The sequence below is a fragment of the Aquarana catesbeiana genome, linkage group LG02, assembly GCF_042186555.1.
Source record: "Aquarana catesbeiana isolate 2022-GZ linkage group LG02, ASM4218655v1, whole genome shotgun sequence".
NCBI classification, from domain to species: domain Eukaryota; kingdom Metazoa; phylum Chordata; class Amphibia; order Anura; family Ranidae; genus Aquarana; species Aquarana catesbeiana.
The window spans coordinates 92,654,939-92,681,432 of NC_133325.1; the positions used below are offsets into that span (position 1 = coordinate 92,654,939).

The following is a 26,494-nucleotide window of genomic DNA, read 5'->3' on the forward strand; positions in this document are numbered from 1 at the left end:
TTATCTTGGCATTGGAAGCTCTGGCGGAAGCGATCCGTTCTCACCCAGAAATAACGGGGGTAGAAGTAGCTGGTACTTCTCATAAGATATCGTTATTTGCGGATGATATCTTGTTGTTCCTAACCAATCCTAGAATCGGCCTTCCAAACCTGTTTTCCCTTTTGTATACTTTTGCATCATTCTCGGGTCTGTCCGTCAAACCTACCAAGTCCAAAGCTATGTCGACTAACCTTCCACCCTTGGAGTTGACAACCCTAAAAAATGCCTTCTCATTTCAGTGGGTACCTTCATTGTCTTATATGCAGGACTCTGTCAGGCCAATTTCCCTCCTTTGTTTAGGAAGCTATCAGATATGCTGTCCTCTTGGACCCATCTCCCATTATCTTGGTTCGGTAGAATTACAGCAGTGCGTATGACCTACAGTATATTCCAAAACTGCTTTATTTTTTTAGAGTTTTACCGGTCCATGTCCCTCTACATATTTTTCGCATACACCAACGCAAAATTCTGAAATTTGTCTGGGGCTCCACTAGACCCAGAATTAATAAATAAGTTCTGTACGCCTGTAAGATCAACGGTAGTCTCTCGGAACCAATATCTCACTCTCACGAGAAATATCAAATGCCGTTATGGGCCACTATTGATTTAGCGGACTCTTACCCGATTCCGGTCCCCTGCTATACTGCTATCGAGAACGGAAGAATGGTGAGGAGGCAAGTGTGTCACTACTCCTTTTTGTAACTGCAGATGTTTTCATACTCTTATGTAAGCAGACTTTTTAATAAACTTGTTAATTTTACTGGCAATATTGCACTATGGATGTCTTTGTTCTCTCTGAGTGACGCCTATACAAGCAATCTTATTGGAGCGAGCCTGCTTAGACCTGTGGGAATATACAGTGGTGATTGCATGATGTTCTGATCCCAGGATTATATCTGGAGTAACATCTTGGCTTGGTATTGGAAGGTGTCTATGCAGATGTACCAGCAGGAATCCACATCTGTTATCTGTTGAGACCTATATGAACTTGAGTCATTCCTGGAGGTGAGCGGCCAATCTATAAATATTTTCCTTGTTTTTATTCAGTGTTGGATTGATGTTTGGTCTACTTCTATCAAGTTATAGACTAATAAGTCACTTGGTTTACAAACCTATTTTTATTTTTTCACCTGGACTATTTTTTTTCAGGTACTTACATAGCGCTGTCAATTTACGCAGCGCTTTACATACACATTGTACATTCGCATCAGTCCCTACCCTCAAGGAGCTTACAGTCTAAGGTCCCTAACACACATTCATACATATACTATACTAGGGCCATTTTTTTAGACAGGATCCAATTAACCTACCAGCATGTCTTTAGAGTGTGAGAAGAAACCGGAGTACCTGAAGGAAACCCAGGCACAGGGATAGCATGCAAACTCCAGGCAGATGGTGTTATGGTCGGGATTCGAAACAAGCGACCCTTTTTGCTGCTAGGTGAACGTGCTAACCAGTATATATTTACTGGGTGTTATTTATTCATTGAACAAGCGCACCATTATTTCTTGTTTTATTCTGCATACTTAGTGCTTTGAGAATACTTTTGAGTGGTTGCAGCTGTTCACAAACAGCATTGTCCTGAGTCTTTTCACACACACCTTTTTTTTAGGCTTAATTTTTTCACATAGCAGCACGCAAGTTTTTCCCATATACACTTTCTTTATATAGTCTGTACTGTTGCACTTTAATACTTCCTGAAGAAGCCAATTCAGCAAAACATGTAGAAGACCCAAGTGCATTTGGAATTCAGTGCAATGTAATATACAAAAAGTTTCCAAGGAGGGTCACAAAAGACAAGACCTCCCAAAGAAGGAAAGATGGCTACTATGGCTGCAGTGGGCACTTAAGGATCAAGACAAAATAAAATTCCCTTGTATTTTATTGAATATCAATTAGTTTGTTAGTGAATGTTTCTTAGTGAATCAGCAAACTATATCCTGCCCCCCATAGTGTTTAGCAATAGAAGGACATGGAGGAGAAGGGAGGGTGTCATCTATCTTTGTGTATAAGCCCTCACATGTGACTCTTTAGTTACATGGGCTGCACAGATAAGAAAAAGTAGGAAATCAAGAGCTTACAAGGGAACTGAAACTGGAGTTGCTCAGCAGATGGCAACAGCTAGTCTACACAATCTCAGGCTGCAGCGGGGACACAGAAAAGATGGGAAGGACAGCTGAAGGCAGATGGGAAGGACAGCTGAAGGCAGGATCAACTAGGTATATTTCACTCTGCACAAAACAAATGCTTTTGTGGCTTTTGAGCATGCATACTCTGTTATATAGCATGTAATGAGTACTTTTCATAGTCTGGGTTTAATGACACTATAAAAGTTTAAAATAGCTGAAAGGTTCCCTCAGTGGTGATATTATGCTCTTTGATAACCCTATGCTATGGATCCATAGAAAGAGACGCTCAAAACAGATTTAGTTTAGCTTAAGAAAGTGTTAGAGAATATAATTTCAATATAAATGGGACTTACATATACAGTTCTTTGTCCTCATCTCTAATGCGTATACCTTTGGCTTTTGTCACACATAGATAATGGTATGTTTTCCTGCACCATCTGTTATTACAGCCAACAGTTGCTCCTTTTTTGTTACAGTATGAACAATTCTGCAAATCGAACATACATTTTAATGTTTTGATTGCTCATTTCTCAGACATATGCAAGATAAAATTGTCCAAAAAAAAGACAGCGCTGCCCTTTTAAAATGATATGTTTCCATACTGAGGCTATAACAGTGGTGTTTACCAGCTGCCCCTTTAAGGTTCATACGCAGCCATTTTGTGCACATCGCTGGTTCGAGATGGGGCTCAGGTAGGTATTGGGGGGACTGGGGGCTGTCTCCTTACCAACTGTGTTTATGGGCGGTCATTGACGTAGGAGGGATGACCTGTGCTAATCATTAGACAGTCCATGGGTTGGATTTGTGTGTGATCGTGTGTAGGCAAGACAGTTCCAGCGTAATTCCGTCGGAAAAACCTTCAGAGTTTATTCCGACGAGAAAACCGGTCGTGTGTACAGGGCATTACTTTTACAAGGGAACAACTGGGATTGCAAAGACATTTGGTGCACACAAAGTGGATTTAGATCCTCTGCTATTGAGGAATATATTTAAAGGTAAATTCCAGTATGGATATTTTATACATAGCTACAGCTTGGACCAATGTAACTATGTACAGTGCCTTGAAAAAGTATTCATACCCCTTGAACTTTTCCACATTTTGTCGTTTCAACCAAAAACATAAATTCCAAAAACATATTGGAATTTTATGTGAAAGACCAACACAAAGTGGCACATAATTGTCAAGTGAAAGGAAAATAATAAATGGTTCTCAAATTTTTTACAAATAAATATGTGAAAAGTGTGGCAAGCATTTGTATTCAGCCCCCTGAGTCAATACTTTGTAGAACCACCTTTCACTGCAATTACAGCTGCAAGTCTTTTTGGGGATGTCTCTACCAGCTTTGCACATCTAGAGAGTGAAATTATTGCTCATTCTTCTGTGCAAAATAGCTCAAGCTCTGTCAGATTGGATTGAGAGCGTCTGTGAACAGCAATTTTCAAATCTTGCTACAGATTCTGAATTGGATTTAGGTCTGGACTTTGACTGGGCCATTCTAACACATGAATATGCTTTGATCTAAACCATTCCATTGTAGCTCTGGCTGTATGTTTAGGGTCGTTGTTACCTCCTGGAAGGTGAACCTCGCCCCATTCTCAAGTCTTTTGCAGACTCTAACAGGTTTTCTTCTAAGATTGCCCTGTATTTAGCTCCATCCATCTTCCCATCAACTCTGGCCAGATTCCCTGTCCCTGCTAAAGAAAAGCATCCCCACAACATGATGCTGCAACCACCAGGTTTCATGGTGGGGATGGTGTGTTCAGGGTGATGTGCAGTGTTATGCCCTGTACACAAGATCGCACATTCCGACAACAAAATCCATGTTTTTTTTTCGACGGATGTTGGCTCAAACTTTTCTTGCATACACACGGTCACACAAATGTTGTCGGAAATTCCAATTGCCAAGAATGCAGGGACGTACAACACGTACGACGAGCCGAGAAAAATTAAGTTCAATAGCCAGTGCGCCTCTTCTGCTTGATTCCCAGCATGCGTGGAACTTTGTGCGTCGGAATTGTGTACACACAATCGGAATTTACGAGATCCAGATCCATTTTTGAGATCCAGATCTCAAATTCTGTGACAGAAATTCCGATGGAAAATGTCCGATGGAACCTACACACGGTCGGAATTTCCGACAACAAGCTCCCATCGAACATTTTCCGTCGGAAAATCCGACCGTGTGTACGGGGCATTAGTGTTCTGCCACACATAGCGTTTTGCTTTTAGGCCAAAAAGGTTAATTCTGGTCTCATCTGACCAGAGCACCTTCTTCCACATAGTAAAGGTAATCTCCGCGCTCAGGATAGCATAAGGTTGCAGCCTCCCCTATTCAGTTCCCAGCGGGAACTTACAAGGAATGAACACAAAACAAGTTGGGGTGATTGGCGCTACCTCCCTAGCTGTCACGTGGGAGTAAATAAACCAAGTGTATATAAATGAATATAACTGTCTATAAGTCAAGAAAAAAGGAAGTTATCCCCATAAGTGCAAACAGCATACAATCATGTCAATATAAGTGACATAAAAGCAAACAATGGTATTAAAAACCTAGTGGACCTATACGTGTCCTTTGATAACGTCCAATGACGAAACACGTAAGACAGGGCTACGCTCTTACGTCATCTCTGTCACGGAAGTAAGGGACTGGAACGCAGCTGACAGGCATGCTGTGAACCGGCGAGCCCTACACACCACTTATCATTGGAATACATCCTTGCTCATGGAAAGTTTTTACTTTTGTTTTTAAACTTTATTTTAAATAAAAAGTACCTTATACTACACTATGGTAGCCTATCTTTCTCTATGAGGACCCATCCCTGAAACAAGCTGTTTGGAACAAGTGACTGGTGAAACCCCTCTGGATGCCCTGACGGGGTGGATAGAACTGCAGAGACCCCTTAGATCACGTGGAGACGGACCACGAGTGGAGCCACCAAGGGACACCATCTAAAGCTATCCTGCATGCCTATTACCCCTGTAGGGGTATAGGGAGCTGGTGAGTGGGGACCCATTGGGGGAGCACATGAGTCACCCGTTTTCTGCTGAACACAAAAGTCACTTGAATGCTTTTGGACATTTGGATATTCTGGAGCTTCACACATAAACTTTTTTTTTTTTTGCACTATTATATTTATTTTTTACCACGGTATTTTATGGTTTTCCATATTAATTCGGGACTTTGCTACATTTGGGATTTTTTGTGTGTACTATATACAATTTTTGAGAATATTTTTATGAAAGCTCTTGATGACTTCAGGATTTAACATTGTGAATAACATCACCTTGACTATATTTCACTAATTCACCTATACCTCATTTTGCACACGTATAGGTTCACTGGGTTTTTAATACCACTGTTTGTTTATGTGTCACTTATATTGACATGATTGTATGCTGCTTGCACTTATGGGGATAACTTCCTTTTTTCTTGACTTATAGACAGTTATAGTCATTTATATATACTTGGTTTATTTACCCACACGTGACAGCTAAGGAGGTAGCGCCAATCATCTTCTTCCACATGTTTGCTGTGCCTCCCACATGGCTTCTTGCAAACTGAAAACGGGGCTTCTTATGGCTTTCTTTCAACAATGGCTTTCTTCTTGCCACTCTTCCATAAAGGACAGATTTGTGGAGTGCACGACTAATAGTTGTCCTGTGGACAGATTCTCCCACCTGAGCTGTGGATCTCTGGAGCTCCTCCAGAATCACCATGGGCCTCTTGGCTGCTTCTCTGATTAATGTTCTCCTTGCCCGGGCTGTCATTTTAGGTGGATGGCCATGTCTTGGTAGGTTTGCAGTTGTGCCATACTCTTCTCATTTTCAGATGATAAATTGACCAGTGCTCCTTGAGATGTTCAAAGCTTGGGATATTTTTTTTATAACCTAGCCCTGCTTTAAATTTCTTCACAACTTCATCCCTGACCTGTCTGATGTGTTCTTTGGCCTTCATGATGCTTACTAATGTTCTCTAACAAACCTCTGAGAGCTTCCACAGAACGGCTGTATTTATACTGAGATTAAATTACACACAGGTGGACTCTATTTGATAATTAGGTGACTTCTGAATGCAATTGGTTCCACTAGATTTTAGTATGCACCCACACTTTTCAGATATTGTTTTGTAAAAAATGTTGAAAACCATTTATAATTTTCCTTCCACTTAACAATTATGTGCCACTTTGTGTTGGTCTATCATGTAAAATCCCCAAAAAATACATTTACCTTACATTTATGTTTTTGGTTGCAACATGACAAAATGTGGAAAATTGCAAAGGGTATGAATACTTTTTCAAGGCATTGTATATAACATATCTGGCTGATTCCCATTGAAGCTGGAAATCACCGAGGTGGACATTGCTACTCCATTAATCTCCACTAGCTTCCTGGTCCTGTGTTGAGAGGCTGTTCACTGCATTCTGAACAAAGTGGTTGGCACAAGTGCCATTCAGAGTGTGCTTTGCATGGCAATTCATGTAGGCACAGTGAGAACATGCAAACTCCATGTAGGCAGTGTCATGGTTGGGATTTGAACTGGTGAGCCTACTGCTGTAACCATTAAGCCAACGTGCTTTCCCACTTATTGGTTTTTAGAAGTCTATACAGTATTACAGTATATCTCCTACCAGTTTTTTTCCTCTGTTTATTTCCGATATCACAGAGGGAATATCAAATTCAGCTGTATTATCTTGTGAGTCTTTCTGGGGTATTGTAACCACTCCTGGTGAGAAAAGCTGAAATAAATAATTAAAAAAAAAGAAACCGTAAATAAATAAAGCAAATCAGAATCAATCATATGTAAGTTCTAGGTACATTTTATTTGCTGTACTTCGCAGATGATTGCTTTTTAGTTTACGTATTTATATATTTATGTCACACAAGTAATAGCAGAGATATGAATGGCTATAAATCTTGCTCATAAATACATGGACAACATCAGGGGTCTCCAAAAATCTGGCCCGCTACTAGTTTACATTCTACCCACAGCTAGGGTCCTGTTCCACCCACTGCTCTTCCTTTTGCCTTGTCAGCTAGTTACTAGAACCAACAGCAACCAATGATGTGCTTGCACCTGCAGGAGCCCACAACTTCCTCCATCCTTACCTGCTCTAGCTCCCGCCCTGCCGCTACACTGACTACAGCCATTGTGTAACCAAACTAAGGGCAGACCACTGATAAGAAATCTAATGTAGGAGAGACTCTGATGTAAGGGGGCTCTGATGGACACCCTGATGTAAAAGGGGCTCTGATGGGGACGCTCATGTAAGGGGGGACTCTAATGGGTAATCTCATGTAAGGGGGAACTTTGATATTAAGGAGACCGTGATGTAAGAGGGGACTGCTAATATGGAGTAAGTGGGGTTCTGATGGGAAACCTGAAGTATGAGGAAATTTGTTGTAAAGGGGGGACTCCTATTAAGAAGTAAGTGGGACTCTGATCAGGACCCTCATGAAAGGGCTGGGGGGGACATTGATGGGTGCTCTCATGTAAGGGGGAACCCTAATGTGAGGGAGTACTCCTAATATGCAGTAAGTGGGGCTCTGATGGGGATTCTGATGTAAGGGGGAATCTGATGTAAGAGGGGACTTCTAATATGGAGTAAGTGGGGCTTTTATGGGGACCCTCATGTATGGGGGAATCTGATGTGGGGGAAGACTTTGATTTATTTTATTAAAGTTCTTTCTCTTTTGTTCTGAATCATATCATGAGATCCAAATAAAACATTTATTAATTTTTTTATTAATTCGTTTACAAAACGATTATTTTTGGTCCATAAACATTTGTAAAATAAAGAATGTGGCCCTCGTACTGAAAGGTTTGCTGACCCCTGGACTACATGGAGGTGTTAGGGCTTGCTCACACTTGACTAAATTTCTTACTCTTAACAAATGCTCCTATAGCGTTAATGGGTTTTAGGATAGGCGTTAGACTGGCATTAATGCGCTTTAGTATAGGAGTTAGACTGCCGTTAATGCATTTTAGTATGGGCGTTAGACTGGCATTTTGCAAGCATTAATGATGCTCTAAAAACGCAGTTTTCATGCGTTTGATGTGCGTTATGGTGCATTAAAACTAGTCCACAAACGTCTATTTTTTTTTTTTTAAGGGAAGTGACATTACAGGAAAGAAACAGTTTGAGGTGTGGCTTGCCATGGTGACTGCTTCCTGTGCATACTCCATTAGCAGTAGTGATGGCTTCGAATTGAGCCCGCCAGGAAGCCATCACTGCACACCGCCAATCATAGGCAGTGAAGCGTTTCCAACTGGCAGCTGCACATACGCATGCTGCCTATGATTGGCAGTGTTCAGTGTCGGCTTCCTGGCGGGCTCAATTCGAACACGCCCGAACCCATCGCTAATTATCAGGAAAGGCATGCAGCATGGATTCCTTTACTATGCTTCATCTCATGTTTGGCCTCCTGCAGATGAAGCTGATGTATAAGAAGAGGAAGAGGTGAAGGGCATCCAGGCGGTATTGGATAGATCAAATTGCCTCTCAAGAGATATTTCATGCCCTGTATCATAATTTACGCACCTACCCTCAGAAGTTGATGTCAGCCATCTTCAAGCAGCATAAACAGGATGTGCATAGAAGGAAGTGACTGCAGGACACTCTATGCTCTTCTCTATCATTACAGAGCATTGTGGGACATTATATTCCTCCTGCATGATTTTTTTAAAACTAATTTTAACGAGCTGCAACTGCACCGTAACCGTGCCACAAATGCACCACAACTCATGTAACACAAGCTGTAGGATGGGCCAATCTGTATTACAATATAGTGTCTTTTCAACCTCCTAAAGTTCCAGGTCCCCATCTATAGCCTTTTAGGTCTGACCTACCCCAATTCCTTATGATTCCATTTGATTTATTTTTTAACGATGCCTGTTAGAAAATAACCACATTTCAAACTATGCCAATCTCCATTTATTTAGGAAATGGGATGGCACCCACTTACAGCATGTCAAAGTATATGTAAACCTAATCACTACAATCGCATATTTGCTTTAACCACTTAAGGACCGCCTCACGCCGATGTGCGTCGGCAAGGCGGCACGGGCAGGCAAAATCACGTACATATACGTAATTTGCCTCCCGCGGGTGCGGTGCCCGAAGCAGCCCTGTTTTGTCCCCCGGCGATCGGAGGTGAGGGGGAGGCCATCCGTTCGTGCCCCCCCCCCTCGTGATCGCCGCCGGCCAATGGAATCATTCCTTTGCTGCTGTATGCTAAACAGCAGCAAAGGAAATTATGTCATCTCTCCTCGGCTCGGTATTTTCCGTTCCAGCGCCGAGGAGAGAAGACTGAAATGTGAGTGCACAAAGACACACACACTCAGTAGAACATGCCAGGCACACAAAACACCCTGATCCCCCCCCCCGATCGCCCCCCGATCACCCCCCAATCACCACCCCCCCCCCCCCGTCACAAACTGACACCAAGCAGTTTTTTTTTTTTTTGTTTTTTTTTTTTTTATGATTACTGCATGGTGTCAGTTTGTGACAGTTACAGTGTTAGGACAGTTAGGGTTAGCCCCCTTTAGGTCTAGGATACCCCCCTAACCCCCCCTAATAAAGTTTTAACCCCTTGATCACCCCCTGTCGCCAATGTCACTAAGCGATCATTTTTCTGATCGCTGTATTAGTGTCGCTGGTGACGCTAGTTAGGGAGGTAAATATTTAGGTTCGCCGTCAACGTTTTTTAGCATCAGGGACCCCCATATACTACCTAATAAAGGTTTTAACCCCTTGATTGCCCCCTAGTTAACCCTTTCACCACTGATCACCGTATAAGTGTTACGGGTGACGCTGGTTAGTTCGTTTATTTTTTATAGTGTCAGGGCACCCGCCGTTTATTACCGAATAAAGGTTTAGCCCCCTGATCGCCCGGCGGTGATATGCGTCGCCCCAGGCAGCGTCAGATTAGCGCCAGTACCGCTAACACCCACGCACGCAGCATACGCCTTCCTTAGTGGTATAGTATCTGAACGGATCAATATCTGATCCGATCAGATCTATACTAGCGTCCCCAGCAGTTTAGGGTTCCCAAAAACGCAGTGTTAGCAGGATCACCCCAGATACCTACTAGCACCTGCGTTTTGCCCCTCCGCCCGGCCCAGCCCACCCAAGTGCAGTATCGATCGATCACTGTCACTTACAAAACACTAAATGCATAACTGCAGTGTTCGCAGAGTCAGGCCTGATCCCTGCGATCGCTAACAGTTTTTTTGGTAGCTTTTTATTGAACTGGCAAGCACCAGCGGCCTAGTACACCCCGGTCGTAGTCAAACCAGCACTGCAGTAACACTTGGTGACGTGGCGAGTCCCATAAGTGCAGTTCAAGCTGGTGAGGTGGCAAGCACAAGTAGTGTCCCGCTGCCACCAAGAAGACAAACACAGGCCCGTCGTGCCCATAGTGCCCTTCCTGCTGCATTCGCCAATCCTAATTGGGAACCCACCGCTTCTGCAGCGCCCGTACTTTCCCCATTCACATCCCCAACCAAATGCAGTCGGCTGCATGAGAGGCATTTTCTTTATGTCCTCCCGAGTACCCCTACCCAACGAACCCCCCCAAAAAAGATGTCATGTCTGCAGCAAGCGCGGATATAGGCGTGACACCCGCTATTATTGTCCCTCCTGTCCTGACAATCCTGGTCTTTGCATTGGTGAATGTTTTGAACGCTACCATTCACTAATTGAGTATTAGCGTAGGGTACAGCATTGCACAGACTAGGCACACTTTCACAGGGTCTCCCAAGATGCCATCACATTTTGAGAGACCCGAACCTGGAACCGGTTACAGTTATAAAAGTTAGTTACAAAAAAAGTGTAAAAAAAAAAAAAAATATATAAAATAAAAAAAAATAGTTGTCGTTTTATAGTTCTCTCTCTCTCTATTCTCTCTCTATTGTTCTGCTCTTTTTTACTGTATTTATTGTTCTGCTCTTTTTTACTGTATTCTATTCTGCAATGTTTTATTGTTATTATGTTTTATCATGTTTGTTTTTCAGGTATGCAATTTTTTATACTTTACCGTTTACTGTGCTTTATTGTTAACCATTTTTTTGTCTTCAGGTACGCCATTCACGACTTTGAGTGGTTATACCAGAATGATGCCTGCAGGTTTAGGTATCATCTTGGTATCATTCTTTTCAGCCAGCGGTCGGCTTTCATGTAAAAGCAATCCTAGCGGCTAATTAGCCTCAAGACTGCTTTTACAAGCCGTGGGAGGGAATGCCCCCCCCGTCTTCCGTGTTTTTCTCTGGCTCTCCTGTCTCAACAGGGAACCTGAGAATGCAGCCGGTGATTCAGCCAGCTGACCATAGAGCTGATCAGAGACCAGAGTGGCTCCAAACATCTCTATGGCCTAAGAAACCGGAAGCTACGAGCATTTTATGACTTAGATTTCGCCGGATGTAAATAGCGCCATTGGGAAATTGGGGAAGCATTTTATCACACCGATCTTGGTGTGGTCAGATGCTTTGAGGGCAGAGGAGAGATCTAGGGTCTAATAGACCCCAATTTTTTCAAAAAAGAGTACCTGTCACTACCTATTGCTATCATAGGGGATATTTACATTCCCCGAGATAACAATAAAAATTATAAAAAAAAAATGAAAGGAACAGTTTAAAAATAAGATAAAAAAGCAAAAAAATAATAAAGAAAAAAAAAAAAAAAGCACCCCGGTCGCCCCCTGCTCTCGCGCTAATGCGAACGCAAGCGGCGGTCTGTCGTCAAACGTAAACAGCAATTGCACCATGCATGTGAGGTATCACCGCGAAGGTCAGATCGAGGGCAGTAATTTTTGCAGTAGACCTCCTCTGTAAATCTAAAGTGGTAACCTGTAAAGGCTTTTAAAGGCTTTTAAAAATGTATTTACTTTGTTGCCACTGCACGTTTGTGCGCAATTGTAAAGCATGTCATGTTTGGTATCCATGTACTCGGCCTAAGATCATCTTTTTTATTTCATCAAAAATTTGGGCAATATAGTGTGTTTTAGTGCATTAAAATTTAAAATAGTGTGTTTTTTCCCCAAAAAATGCGTTTGAAAAATCGCTGCGCAAATACTGTGTGAAAAAAAAAAATGAAACACCCACCATTTTAATCTGTAGGGCATTTGCTTTAAAAAAATATATAAAGTTTGGGGGTTCAAAGTAATTTTTTTGCAAAAAAAAATAACGTTTTCATGTAAACAAAAAGTGTCAGAAAGGGCTTTGTCTTCAAGTGGTTAGAAGAGTGGGTGATGTGTGACATAAGCTTCTAAATGTTGTCCATAAAATGCCAGGACAGTTCAAAACCCCCCCAAATGACCCCATTTTAGAAAGTAGACACCCCAAGCTATTTGCTGAGAGGCATGTCGAGTCCGTGGAATATTTTATATTGCGACACAAGTTGCGGGAAAGAGACAAATTTTTTTTTTTTTTTTGCACAAAGTTGTCACTAAATGATATATTGCTCAAACATGCCATGGGAATATGTGAAATTACACCCCAAAATACATTCTGCTGCTTCTCCTGAGTACGGGGATACCACATGTGTGAGACTTTTTGGGAGCCTAGCCGCGTACGGGACCCCGAAAACCAAGCACCGCCTTCAGGCTTTCTAAGGGCGTGAATTTTTGATTTCACTCTTCACTGCCTATCACAGTTTCAGAGGCCATGGAATGCCCAGGTGGCACAAAGCCCCCCAAATGACCCCATTTTGGAAAGTAGACACCCCAAGCTATTTGCTGAGAGGTATAGTGAGTATTTTGCAGACCTCACTTTTTGTCACAAAGTTTTGAAAATTGAAAAAAGAAAAAAAAAATGTTTTTTCTTGTCTTTCTTCATTTTCAAAAACAAATGAGAGCTGCAAAATACTCACCATGCCTCTCAGCAAATAGCTTGGAGTGTCTACTTTCCAAAATGGGGTCATTTGGGGGGGGTTTGTGCCACCTGGGCATTCCATGGCCTCCGAAACTGTGATAGGCAGTGAAGAGTGAAATCAAACATTTACACCCTTAGAAATCCTGAAGGCGGTGATTGGTTTTCAGGGCCCCGTACGCGGCTAGGCTCCCAAAAAGTCCCACACATGTGGTATCCCCATACTCAGGAGAAGCAGCTTAATGTATTTTGGGGTGCAATTCCACATATGCCCATGGCCTGTGTGAGCAATATATCATTTAGTGACAACTTTGTGCAAAAAAAAAAAAAAAATGTGTTACTTTCCCGCAACTTGTGTCAAAATATAAAATATTCCATGGACTCAATATGCCTCTCAGCAAATAGCTTGGGGTGTCTACTTTCCAAAATGGGGTCATTTGGGGGGGGGGGGGGGTTGTGCCACCTGGGCATTCCATGGCCTCCGAAACTGTGATAGGCAGTGAAGAGTGAAATCAAAAATTTACACCCTTAGAAATCCTGAAGGCGGTGATTGGATTTCGGGGCCCTGTACGCGGCTAGGCTCCCAAAAAGTCTCACACATGTGGTATCCCCATACTCAGGAGAACCAGCTGAATGTATTTTGGGGTGCAATTCCACATAAGCCCATGGCCTGTGTGAGCAATATATCATTTAGTGACAACTTTTTGTAAATATTTTTTTTTTTTTTTTTGTCATTATTCAATCACTTGGGACAAAAAAAATAAATATTCAATGGGTTCAACATGCCTCTCAGCAATTTCCTTGGGGTGTCTACTTTCCAAAATGGGGTCATTTGGGGGGGTTTTGTACTGCCCTGCCATTTTAGCACCTCAAGAAATGACATAGGCAGTCATAAACTAAAAGCTGTGTAAATTCCAGAAAATGTACCCTAGTTTGTAGACGCTATAACTTTTGCGCAAACCAATAAATATACGCTTATTGACATTTTTTTTTACCAAAGACATGTGGCCGAATACATTTTGGCCTAAATGTATGACTAAAATTGAGTTTATTGGATTTTTTTATAACAAAAAGTAGAAAATATCATTTTTTTTCAAAATTTTCGGTCTTTTTCCGTTTATAGCGCAAAAAATAAAAACCGCAGAGGTGATCAAATACCATCAAAAGAAAGCTCTATTTGTGGGAAGAAAAGGACGCAAATTTCGTTTGGGTACAGCATTGCATGACCGCGCAATTAGCAGATAAAGCGACGCAGTGCCGAATTGTAAAAAGACCTCTGGTCCTTAGGCAGCATAATGGTCCGTGGCTCAAGTGGTTAACATGTTCATGTAGGTTAACTCCTTAACCACTTCCCTAACCACTTCCCAGGACTTTTACCTCCTTCCTGCCCAGACCAATTTTCAGCTTTCAGCGCTGTCACAATTTGAATGACAATTGCGTGGTCATGCAACACTGTACTCATACGACATTTTTATAATTTTTTTGAGGCAGATAGAACTTTCCTTTGGTGGTATTTAATCACCACTGGGGTTCTAATTTTTTGCTAAACAAATTTAAAAAGACTGAAAATTTCTTCTTCACTGATGGGCACTGAAGAGGCTGTACTCATGGGTACTGATAGGTTGCATTGATGGGCACTGATGAGGTTGCACTGCTGGCCACTGATAAGGCTGCACTGATGGGCACTGAAGAGGCAGCACTGATGGGCATTGATGAGTTGAAACTGATGAGGCTGCACAGATAAGGCCGCCTTGATGGGCACAGTTAGGTGGCACTGATGGACACCGATATGCAGCACTGATGGACACTGATGGAGCTGCACTGATGATCAGTGCCCTGATTATCAGTGTAAAGAGGAAGTAAACCTCTGATTCTTTTTCTTTTTTTTAAATAATATCAAGCAACAATGTATATAGATGACTTCCATATTAAAATGTTATTAAAACGAGTGTTGGAAATACCTTTTTTTGCTTTTCTAAAATATATCTTCTTCCTGGAATCGGCTGCGCAATCTTTACTACTGATTTCTTGTTCTTGTGTGGACTTCATTTCCACCCTTCCTTTTTTTCCCTGTCTAAATCTCACACATGCGCAATCAAGTGTAAACCAAGCTTCTATCTCGGTCGACCGTTACTACGGCAACCAAGCTAAGCCTTTCATAGCTGCAAAGTCAGTGGAAGTCAGTGTGCTGCTCTGGATAACTCCCCCTGTGTGACGTCTTATACAGTCACAAGGGGAGAACCAGGAAGCTGAAGAGGAGGGCACACTATCGCGAGGCTTCCTGTATGTGCCATTTTCAGTATAAGGAAATAACCCGGCATTCTGTGGCTATAGAAATGGCACACATAGCGTGCTGTTAAAGAAACGTTGAGAGTTTACAACCACTTAAGTGCCCCTATCACCACAACAAAGCCGGTTATCAGCTTTCCATTCCTCAGACACTGACAGGTCATTGTGGTTTGCAAGTGGCCATAACCCCAGTTTTATTTTTTTTTCAGCCAGCAGCTGGCTTTCTCATGAAAGCCGTCTGAGCGGTTTATTGGGGGGGACGGGGGGACATCCCCTTCCGCTGCTCCCCAGAGTTTCTTGGGCTTACTGTTTTTACCAGTGTGCCCAAGAAACGATCCAACTGTGTGGCCAGCTGGTCACCGAGGTGGACAGAGACCAGATCGTCTGATCGCCTCTATGGCCTTGGAGGACCAAAGCAACGTCATGCTGTCACTTCCGGTCCAGGGCATAAGTAAACAATAGACAAACAAAGATTTGTCTATCGTCTAAAAGATGCATAAGATTTGTCTAAAAGATGCATTAAAGATGGTGCAGCCATAAGACCATGAAACAGAACAAAATATTACAGCACACACATACAAAAAATGACAATTAACTCCTGCAAGGCTATTTAAAACACCTGAACATTTTCAAATAAAAAATCTTGTTTATCTATTGTATGGATTCTGACAAAATCCTTTTGGGCAGGAGCACCCCACTCCCTCATCACTGCCTCTTATTATGCCCTGTACACACGGTCGGACTTTGTTTGGACATTCCGACAACAAAATCCTAGGATTTTTTCCTACGGATGTTGGCTCAAACTTGTCTTGCACATGGTCACACAAAGTTGTCGGAAAATCCGATCGTTCTAAACGCGGTGACGTAAAACACATACGTCGGGACTATAAACGGGGCAGTGGCCAATAGCTTTCATCTCTTTATTTATTCTGAGCATGCGTGGCAGTTTGTCCGTCGGATTTGTGTACACACGATCGGAATTTCCGACAACGGATTTTGTTGTCGGAAAATTTTATATCCTGCTCTCAAACTTTGTGTGTCGGAAAATCCGATGGAAAATGTGTGATGGAGCCTACACACGGTCGGAATTTCCGACAACAAGGTCCTATCACACATTTTCCGTCGGAAAATCCGACCGTGTGTACAGGGCATAAGTGTACACCTGTGTTATAGAAGGAGTCCTTCAGCTCTTCCATATAGAGAAGTGTATTTCTCCCATGGTTCAAAGAAACGGGATCTTCCATTCTACGGGTAGCGTAGGACCCACTGATAATGGGGTACTTTGTCACAGTAAGTGGGCTTAAGCCACCAAATCCCCATATTTTTTGAAAATGTTCAGATGTTTTAAATAGCCTTGCAGGAGTTAAATGTAATTTTTTGCACTGTGTGCACTGTTATATTTTGTTCTGTCTGGGAACCACATCTCTGGGGAAAATAGGTTCTAACACAGCCGGAGTCCTGTACCAGCATGTCAAGATTTTAAATGTGATCTCCTGGTATTTGCTACACAAGGAAGACTTGTGTAGCAAAAAAGTATATGGTTCTTTTGGTCTACTGAAAGTGAAGTATGAAGATCTCTTTCCCACTTACTCAAATACAGCGGGTCATGTTGAGACGTGGCTGCAAGTAAAATGCCATAGGAGTAGGATAGAGATTTTCGTAAGGGCTTCTTTTCCAGATAGAGGTCTTCAAACGAAGTAGGATGTCTGCGGAAACCAGCATGGTCTGGGAGGGACCGAAGAAAGTGGGCCAGTTGTAATATCTTCCACTTGCTTAATGCCGAAGAGTTAAGGGAGGCATAAAAGACTGATGGGCTGACCCACTTGGAAGGGTCAAGAAAGGTAGAAGCTCTGACCAGGTTCAAGTCTGGCTGGAGCTGGAAAGCTTTATCACAGAAACCCAGCACAAAGTCTGGGTGGCCAATAATAGGTGTCAACGGAGAGGGGTAACTGGACATCTCAGCTAACCGATAGTATCTGTGAAGTTCAAGTAATGTGGGTTTAATCAAAGGGTGTGGAGAGGAAAATCGGGAGTAGCGATTCCCAGCCCATGGAAGTCCGGCTAATAGGACCGGTATTGATTCCTGTTCCAGGGATACCCATAATTTATACGCTGAGTGTCTACACCAGTCGACCACTCTGTTCATGTGGACCGCCATGCAATATAAGGCCGGGTCTGGAAGGCCCACCCCTCCTCTAAGCTTTGGTCGCTGCAGAAGTAATCACCTAAGATGGAAAGGTTTTCCTTTGCCAGACATAGCTAATGAAAATTGTCCGAAGCTTTTGAACGAAACCCTGAGGAATCTTAACTGGCAAAGCTTGTAAAAGATACAGAAGACGCGGCATGACATTCACCTGTAAACATTTTTGAAACATCGCCTATGGAGATGTTTAACCACTTGCTGTCCAAGGTATAGATGAAAAACGACTAAAGTGCAGTCTTAAAATTCCCGGGAGGGCGTCCATGTATGTCATTCAGTTCTCGTGCTGGTGACACTCTCTGTGATTGCGGAGTCCTTGGAACTCGGCTGATCACTGATCGAGGTAAAGGGCCAATAACAGCGGGCCCTTTACCGCATGATCAGCTGTCAGCCAATGACAGCTGTTTGCAGAAGTAAACAGAAGACAGTTATTGGCTTTTTTCTTCACGCTGTCAGAGTGAAGAAAAGAAGAAAGCCATTAACCAGCTTCTGTTAGAGGGACCTTGGTACCCTTAGTGCCCACCAGTGCTACTAAAAAGTGCCCTCCAGTGCTGCTAATCAATGCCCATCAGTGTCATCTATCAGTGCCCATTAGTACTGCTAATCAGTGCCCACTAGTGCCACCTATCATTGCCCATCAGAGCTGCCAATCAGTGCCCATCACTGCCTCATCATCAGTGTCACTTATCAGTGCCGCCTACCAGAACCACCTATCAGTGCCACCTATCATTGCCGCCCATCAGTGCAGCCTCATCAGTGCCTCCTGATCAGTGCCCACCAGTGCCATCTCATCAGTGCCACCTATCAGTGCCGCCTCATCAGTGCCCATCAAGGAAGGGGAAAAATTACCCGTTTGCAAAATTTTATAACAAAATATGATATATGATATACGTTTTGTTTTATTTTCAAAATGTTTGGTCTTTTTTTGTTTGTTTAGCAAAAAATTAAAAACCCAGCAGTGATTAAAGACCACCAAAAGAAAGCTCTATTTGTGTGAAAAAAATGATAAAAATGTCATATGTATACAGCGTTGCATCACCGTGCAATTGTCATTCAGTATGACAGCGCTGAAAGCTGAAAATTGGCCTGGGCAGGAAGGGGGTATAAGTGCCCAATAAGCAAGTGGTTAAGTACCGTAGTTTGTCGCCATTCCACGAGCGTGCAAAATTTTAAAGCATTACATGTTAAGTATCTATTAAACTGATATAACATTATCTTTCATATATTACAAAAAAATTGAGGTATATACAGTTGTATGCAAAAGTTTAGGAACCCCTGACAATTTCCATGATTGTCATTTATAAATATTTGGGTGTTTGGATCAGCAATGTCATTTTGATCTATCAAACAACTGAATGACACAGTAATATTTCAGAAGTGAAATGAGGTTTATTGGATTACCAGAAAATGCGCAATATGCATCAAAACAAAATTAGACAGGTGCATAAATTTGGGCACCCCAACAAAAAAATCACATCAATATTTAGTAGAGCCTCCTTTAGCAGAAATAACAGCCTCTAGACCAGGGATATGCAATTAGCGGACCTCCACCTGTTGCAGAACTACAAGTCCCATGAGGCATAGCAAGATTCTGACAGCCACAAGCATGTGACATCCAGAGGCAGAGCATGATGGGACTTGTAGTTTTGCAAAAGCTGGAGGTCCGCTAATTGCATATCCCTGCTCTAGACACTTCCTATAGCCTGTAATGAGTGTCTGGATTCTGGATGAATGTATTTTGGACCAATCCTCCTTACAAAACATCTCCAGTTCAGTTAGGTTTGATGGTTGCCGAGCATGGACAGCCCGCTTCAAATCACCCCACAGATGTTCAATGATATTCAGGTCTGGGGACTGGGATGGCCATTCCAGAACATTGTACTTGTTCCTCTGCATAAATGCCCGAGTAGATTTTGAGCAATGTTTTGGGTCGTTGTCTTGTTGAAATATCCAGCCCTGGCGTAACTTCAACTTTGTGATTCCTCAACATTATTCTCAAGAATCTGCTGATATTGAGTGGAATCCATGCGACCCTCAACTTTAACCAGATTCCCAATACCGGTGTCTTGCCGAATAAGTTCCTTCGGCGGATAGGTTCCCCCCCTGTACTGCGCAGGCGCAGCGCCTGCGCAGTACGTACTACTGTCGGCCGCCGGAGATAGCCGAAGCTCAAACGCTTCACTCAGCTGTACACGGCGCCTGCGCTCTGGGTCCAGGTTCCTTCCCCACTATCCAAGTGGACCTAGAGGGGGAATCTAAAAGTGCCGAGCGCAGCGAGGCCGTGCCCGAAGCGTGGCGAGCGAAGCGAGCCCGCGAGGGGCCCTCTTACAGGCGCCGTGTACAGCTGATTTTCAGCTGTTCCGCTTCGGCTATTTCCGCCGGCTTATACTGCGCATGCGCAGTAGAGGGGGGAACTAATCCGCCGAGCGGAACTTTCTCGGCAGAACACCGGCACTGGCCACACAGCCCCACAGCATGATGGAACCTCCACCAAATTTTACTGTGGGTAGCAAGTGTTTTTCTTGGAATGCTGTGTTCTTTGGCCGCCATGCATAACGCCCCTTGTTATGACCAAATAACTCAATCTTTGTTTCATTAGTCCACAGCACCTTATCCCAAAATGAAGCTGGCTTGTCCGTTTGTGGCGTGTGTGCAGAAAAGGCTTCTTTCGTATCACTCTCCCATACAGCTTCTCCCTGTGCAAAGTGCTCTGAATTGTTGAAGGATGCACAGTGACACCATCTGCAGCAAGTTGATGTTGTAGATCTTTGGAGGTGGTCCGTTGGCTGTTTTTGACCATTCTCACCATCCTTCGCCTTTACCTCTCCAATATTTTATGTGGCCTGCCACTTCTTGCCTTAAAAAAAACTGTGCCTGTGGTCTTCCATTTCCTTACTATGTTCCTCACAGTGGACACTGACAGCTTATATTTTTGCGATAACTTTTTGTAGCCTTCCCTTAAACCATAATGTAGAACAATCTTTGTTTTCAGGTCATTTGAGAGTTGTTTTGAGGCCCCCATGTTGCCACTCTTCAGAGGAGAGTCAAAGAGAACAACAACTTGCAATTGGCCACTTAAATACCGTATTTATCGGCGTATAACACGCGCCGGCGTATAACACGCATCCAAGTTAAGGAGGGAATTTTAAGGAAAAAAACTTTTAGGAGTAAAGTTTAAGGAAGAAAAACTTACATTAAAATGCCCATCAATGCAGCGTTATCGGTGTCCATCTGCAGCCTTGTCAGTGTCAGTGCAGCCTTGCCCAGTGTCCAGTGCAGCCTTGTCAGTGCAGCCTTGCCCCAGTGTCCATTGCAGCCTTGTCAGTGCAGCTTTGCCCCAGTGCAGCCTTGTCAGTGCAGCCTTGTCAGTGCAGCAATGTCAGTGCAGCCATGTCAGTGCAGCTTTTCTCCAGTGCAGCCTTGCCCCAGTGCAGCTTTGCCCCCATGCAGCTTTGCCCCCATGCAGCCTTGCCCCAGTGCAGCCTTGCCCCCCCGTGCAGCCTTGCCCCCCCGTGCAGCTTTGTGGGATCGCCGTGATCCCTGCCATCATACACAGCCCTGTGTAAATTTAAATATGGCGCCGAGACTGCAGGGACTCGGCGGAGCGCTGATACACATAGCCGAGAGTCCTCGGGTTTTCTCGGCGTCGCTTACAGTCCCGCCCAGTTCCGCCCTATGGGCGGGACTGTAAGCGACGCCGAGAAAACCCGAGGAACCCGATCGCTCCGATCACACACAATTGGGGGGGGATCGGCCTATAACACGCACCCACGATTTTCCCCTGATTTTCAGGGGAAAAAAGTGCGTGTTATATGCCGATAAATACGGTACCTTTTCTCATGATTGGATGAACCCGTCTATGAAGTTCAAGGCTTAATGAGCTCACCAAACCAATTGTGTGTTCCAATTAATCAGTGCTAAGTAGTTACTGGTATTCAAATCAACAAAATGACAAGGGTGCCCAAATTTATGCACCTGTCTAATTTCATTTTGATGCATATTGCACATTTTCTGTTAATCCAATAAACCTCATTTCACTACTGAAATATTACTGTGTCCTTCAGTTATTTGATAGATCAAAATGAAATTGCTGATCCAAACACTCAAATATTTATAAATGACAATCATGGAAATTGTCAGGGATTCCTAAACTTTTGCATACGACTGTATTTTTATGTTATTTTTAAAATTCATGAGCCTCAGTTCACACTATTGCGATGTGGGAACCATCTCATCTCCCTCACAGGCAGTTCCCACTGCCCTCTGCGAACCACTGTGGGTGTCAATACAAAGTTAATGACACCCCCAATTTGGCTTTGCAGATCGCAGTGCAAACTGTGAATTCGGACTGGAATCGGATCACATGGGTGTGTACACCAATGCAATCTAATTCCAGTGTGGGGAAAAAAAAAGGTTCCTGCACCTTTTTTGTGTGAATCCAATGCGAGTTCAGCCATACAACTGTATGGCTGAATTCGCATTGCACAGACATTGCATGTGATCGGCACAGCAGTGCGGTGCCAATCACATGCGATGTCTGTATTCGCATATGTGTGAACCCAGGCTGAAAGTTTATTATTTCAAAAATTGTGTTTGAAAAACCACTGCGCAAATACCGTGTGACATAAAAAAATTGCAACGATCGCCATTTTATTCCCTAGGGTATCTGCTAAAAACATATATATATAATGTTTGGGGGTTATAAGTAATTTTCTATCAAAAAACACTGATTTAAACTTGTAAACAAAAAGTGCCAGAAAAGGCCTGGTCTTCATGTGGTTAAGAATCTATAACACCCTCTCATGTCTGGTAAAAAACAATCTGTTTTGCCTGCAGTTTAGGAACTCCCAAAACTTTGCGATTGTTCCCAGCCTGTACAAACGTAAACGTAGGCTTGCATATTCTTAGCTTCTTCCAATCCCTATACAGCAGAGGAGGCGGGGCCAGATGTCAAAACAGCCACAGTGGGAGATCTGTCCATATATGCCGTATAGTGTGGGTGGAGAAATTAGTGAATCTGAAGCGAAGGGTGTGTGACCAATCCCTATTCGATCGACTTCTGTCAAAAGGGACATGCTGAAGAGCTTTTCTCGATCTGATTTGCCGGTTTGATCTGATTGGCTGCAGCTAATGATCAGTGTACTCTGACAGCGGCACAATACAGTGTCCAGCGGGGGGGGGATTCCGCCATCCACCTCACTTGTTCAGTCTGCTGGTTGAGCGAAAAAAACGAAAAACAAAAACGAACCACCTATGGCTAGCTTTAGCAGTTTGTGGTCAGACTCCTCAAACATGATATGGTGTTATAGTAGTAACCCAAAGTACAATCGGTGCTGAAAAGTCAATCCAGAACACAAATGTGAGATATCGGTGCAACTGTCAGTACTGACAATCAGGAACAATTCCTTCCAGGGACAGATCTTCATAATCTAGAACTGTCCTGGGAAGGCTGAGCCTGTTATTAGCTCTGAACACATCACAGAGGGATCAATCTTAAACATACACTGACATCATGGGAAGGATTTACTAACCAGACAATTGTAATGGGCTAGGATGTCTTCATCAGAAGTATTCCTCAGGCTCCCAGCTTCTTCACCCTCCTTACAGAAGACACAGACCTCTTCTGGTATGTCAGCCATGGAGCTCAGTGCTAGGACGGAATAGTAATCTCTTCTAAGCACTTTCACTTTCTATTACCGGGTTGAACATAAACCAGGCTGTAGGACGGGCCAATCTGCATTACAGTGTTTGTATTCAAACTCTTAAAGTGGTACTAAGCCTAAAACCAAAACGGTAAAATATATTGCAACTTACCAATCATTAGATGTGGTGGCTGCATTAGTTTTCTTTATTTTTGGCTTATCCCCCCCTCAGTGGCAGCTGGTGCTTTTTTTTTTTGGGGGGGGGGGGGGGTGCAAACAAATGGAAACATTGTGAAAAACACAGAAAAAAAAAATTAAATTGCAGCCACTGTGCCCATAAAATGCAGCCACTGTGCCCATCATATGCAGCCTCTGTGCTCATCATATGCAACCTCTGTGCCCATCATATGCAGCTTCTGTGCCCATCATATGCAGCTTCTGTGCCCACCATATGCAGCTTCTGTGCCCATCATATGCACCCCCTGAGCCCATCATATGCAGCTTCTGTGCCCACCATATGCAGCCTCTGTGCCCATCATATGCAGCCTCTGTGCCCATCATATGCAGCTTCTGTGCCCATCATATGCAGCTTCTGTGCCCTCCATATGCAGCTTCTGTGTCCATCATATGCAGCTTCTGTGTCCACCATATGCACCTTCTCTGCCCATCATATGCAGCTTCCTTGCCCACCATATGTAGCTTCGGTGCCAATCATATGCAGCTTCTGTGCCCACCATATGCAGCCACTATGACCCCCCCCGCTCGCCCACCATCAGACCCGCACTTACCCCATCCGGGTGATGGCAGCAAGTTGTGGGATGGGCAGGCGACGGCTCCTGCATCCTCAATGGTTCCCGTGCGTTTTCTCCTCCTCCGTTCCGCTGGGCTCGGGCCACACAGCACAACGGCAGTACCTCGCGGGAGGAGGTCCGGCACTTACCGGGCTGTTGGGTCCACTCTGCTCCTGTGTCTCCTGTGTCAGCAGTGGCGGCGGAAGAGTCCGATCCTCCAGCTTCCTCCCCTGTGTATCTATTCCGCCAAAGCGCCGGGCAAACAGGTCTCACTGACCTACCTCCTGATTGGCGGGGAGGCACTGTGGTGTAAAAATAGCAAAAATTAATTTGCTATGGTCACATAACAGAGTGGGATCAGGGCGCAGAGAGCTCACCCTTTTTTGAAGCCTATTAGAGCCTCAGGCTCTAATCAGGTGCTTAAAAAAAGCCACCCCCGCCCACACTGCCATAGGAGTCCATGCGTCCGGCGTCTTGAAAGGGGCCAGGCGCATGAATAGAGAGGCGGTGGCAGGGATTAGGGGGGCGGCGCCCGTGCGCCCACAATGCACAGGCCGCCCCTGTCCCCCGTTTTATTTCACCTCTGGAACCAGCCAGTAACACACTTCCTGTCTTAGGCTGTCTGCATTCTGGATGAAGTAGTAAAGCCTTTGGACAGCAGTATTGTCAGCTTGGGGAGAGGGTAATGTTAGGCCACATGCACACTCTATTCTTTCAGATGCCTTTTCACCTTAGGCCTGGTTCACACTTATGCGTTTTTTAGTGCTTTTTGTATTTAACATGGTTTTCTATGGGACATGTTCACACCAATGCTTTTTTCAGCTGCTGCATTTTTGTAAAGGGTCAGGGACTTTTTTTATCCCCTGTTCACACGCGTACGACTTCAGGTGCGACATGCGATTTCCAAAGCGCACCCAAAGTCGCACCTAATGTGCTTCTATGGCTCTGTCTTAATAGTTGTGACTTGAAGTGGTGCGTTTTGAAAATGAGTTCATGTATTCCTTTTTCCCGACTTCAGTGCGATTTATCACTCACAGGCTGTAATGTAAATCACACTGAAGTCGCGTCTGTGTCCATATTAGCGAGACTTTGAGCCATTTTTCACTTTATTTTTAACCCTTTCCTAAAGAATTTCTGGCAATTACTTGAGAAAAAAACAATGTGGGGGTCCCCCCCATCCATACCAGGCCCTTCGGGTCTGGTATGGATTTTAAGGGGAACCCCATGCCAACATTTAAAAAAAGAAAATAGCATTGGGTCCCCCCCAAAATCCATACCAGATCCTTATCGAGCATGCAGCCTGGTAGGCCAGGAAAGGGGGGGCGAGTGAGCATTGCCCCCAAACCATACCAGGCCACATACTTCAACATGGGGGGTGCACTGTGTCCCCATGTTGATGGGGCCAAGGCCTCATCCCCACAACCCTGCTTCCAGAGTCTGATAAGTCACCCCCTGCACCCCCACAACCACTAGGCCAGGGTTGAGGGTAAGAGGCCCTTTCCTCATTAACATGGGGACAAGGTGCTTTGGGGCCCCTACATGCTCAGAATAGGGTGTGGAATGGATTTTGGAGGGGAACCCACGGCATTTTTGGAAACACTGACATTGCCCATACCAAGTCATTTGCCTGGTTTACACAGCATGACAAATTATCAGCCCTGGTATTTACAGACAGTTGTAAAAATCACAGATTTTTTTATAACTATCTGCAAATTTACTGACTGTTGGCAATCCTGTCATTAATACATTGTATTGGCCAGAATATTAATTAATTCTGGCTATCAGAATGTATTAACATGCCTAATGTTAACATGCGTTTATGTGCGTTTGCACATTTTTTCCAGTCCAAACGCTCTTCTTCAGAATGCGCAAGTGCTGGGGGTTTTTTCTGCCTCAACTCCTATAAATGTATGGACTCAGTTAACAAACAGTGGCGTATAGAGGCAGAAAAGAAATGAAAAGTCAAATGCCTTTCAAAACAGGCATTTTTGAGATCAAGTGTGCATGAGTCAAGCTGCATTTGTCTGCACTGCGAATGCACAGAAATGCACGTAAATGAAGTGCAGTGCATATAAAACCACAAAAAAACAAAGAAGACGATGACCTTAAAAGAGAATGCAACTTTAGGCCCCTTTCACACGGATGGTCCGAATCCGATCGGGTCTGTCTGTTAGTTTTTCGGCCAGACTCGATCGTACCATCCATTGCTCTCTATCTGATTCGATCCTGTCTGCTATAAACAGATGGATAAGGATCCATTCCCCATAGAGGAGAGCGGGGCTTTGTCCGTGTCTGTGCATGGCAGAGCGGACACAGACCTGTCTAAATAAAATAAATTGCACCAAAATTATAAAGAGTGGAAAAAGGAAAAACGATATGTGTTGACCCTAGTAAGCAATCACATCCTGATGCCACGTACACACGAGCGGAATGTCCGTCAGAAAAAGTCCCATGGGAGCTATTCATCGTATATTCCGACCGTGTGTATGCCCCATCGGACATTTTCTGTCGAAAATTCAGACGGACTTAGATAGAGAAC

At 43.8% G+C, this 26,494-nt stretch overlaps 1 protein-coding gene across 3 annotated transcripts in view; it reads right to left on the reverse strand.

The window, feature by feature from the left end:
* LOC141127055 (uncharacterized) overlaps positions 1-23,214 on the reverse strand; it is a 174,829-nt gene extending 151,615 nt beyond the window's left edge. For all 3 annotated transcript variants that reach the window (XM_073613198.1, XM_073613197.1, XM_073613196.1), the window contains exons 1-3: positions 23,054-23,214; positions 6,798-6,905; positions 2,522-2,655 (exon numbers count right to left, since the gene is read on the reverse strand). In XM_073613198.1, the coding sequence (XP_073469299.1) occupies positions 2,522-2,655; positions 6,798-6,905; positions 23,054-23,161 (350 nt within the window). In that variant the 5' untranslated portion in view covers positions 23,162-23,214. The remainder of the gene's footprint in view (positions 1-2,521; positions 2,656-6,797; positions 6,906-23,053) is intronic.
* Between the last annotated feature and the right edge of the window lie 3,280 nt (positions 23,215-26,494).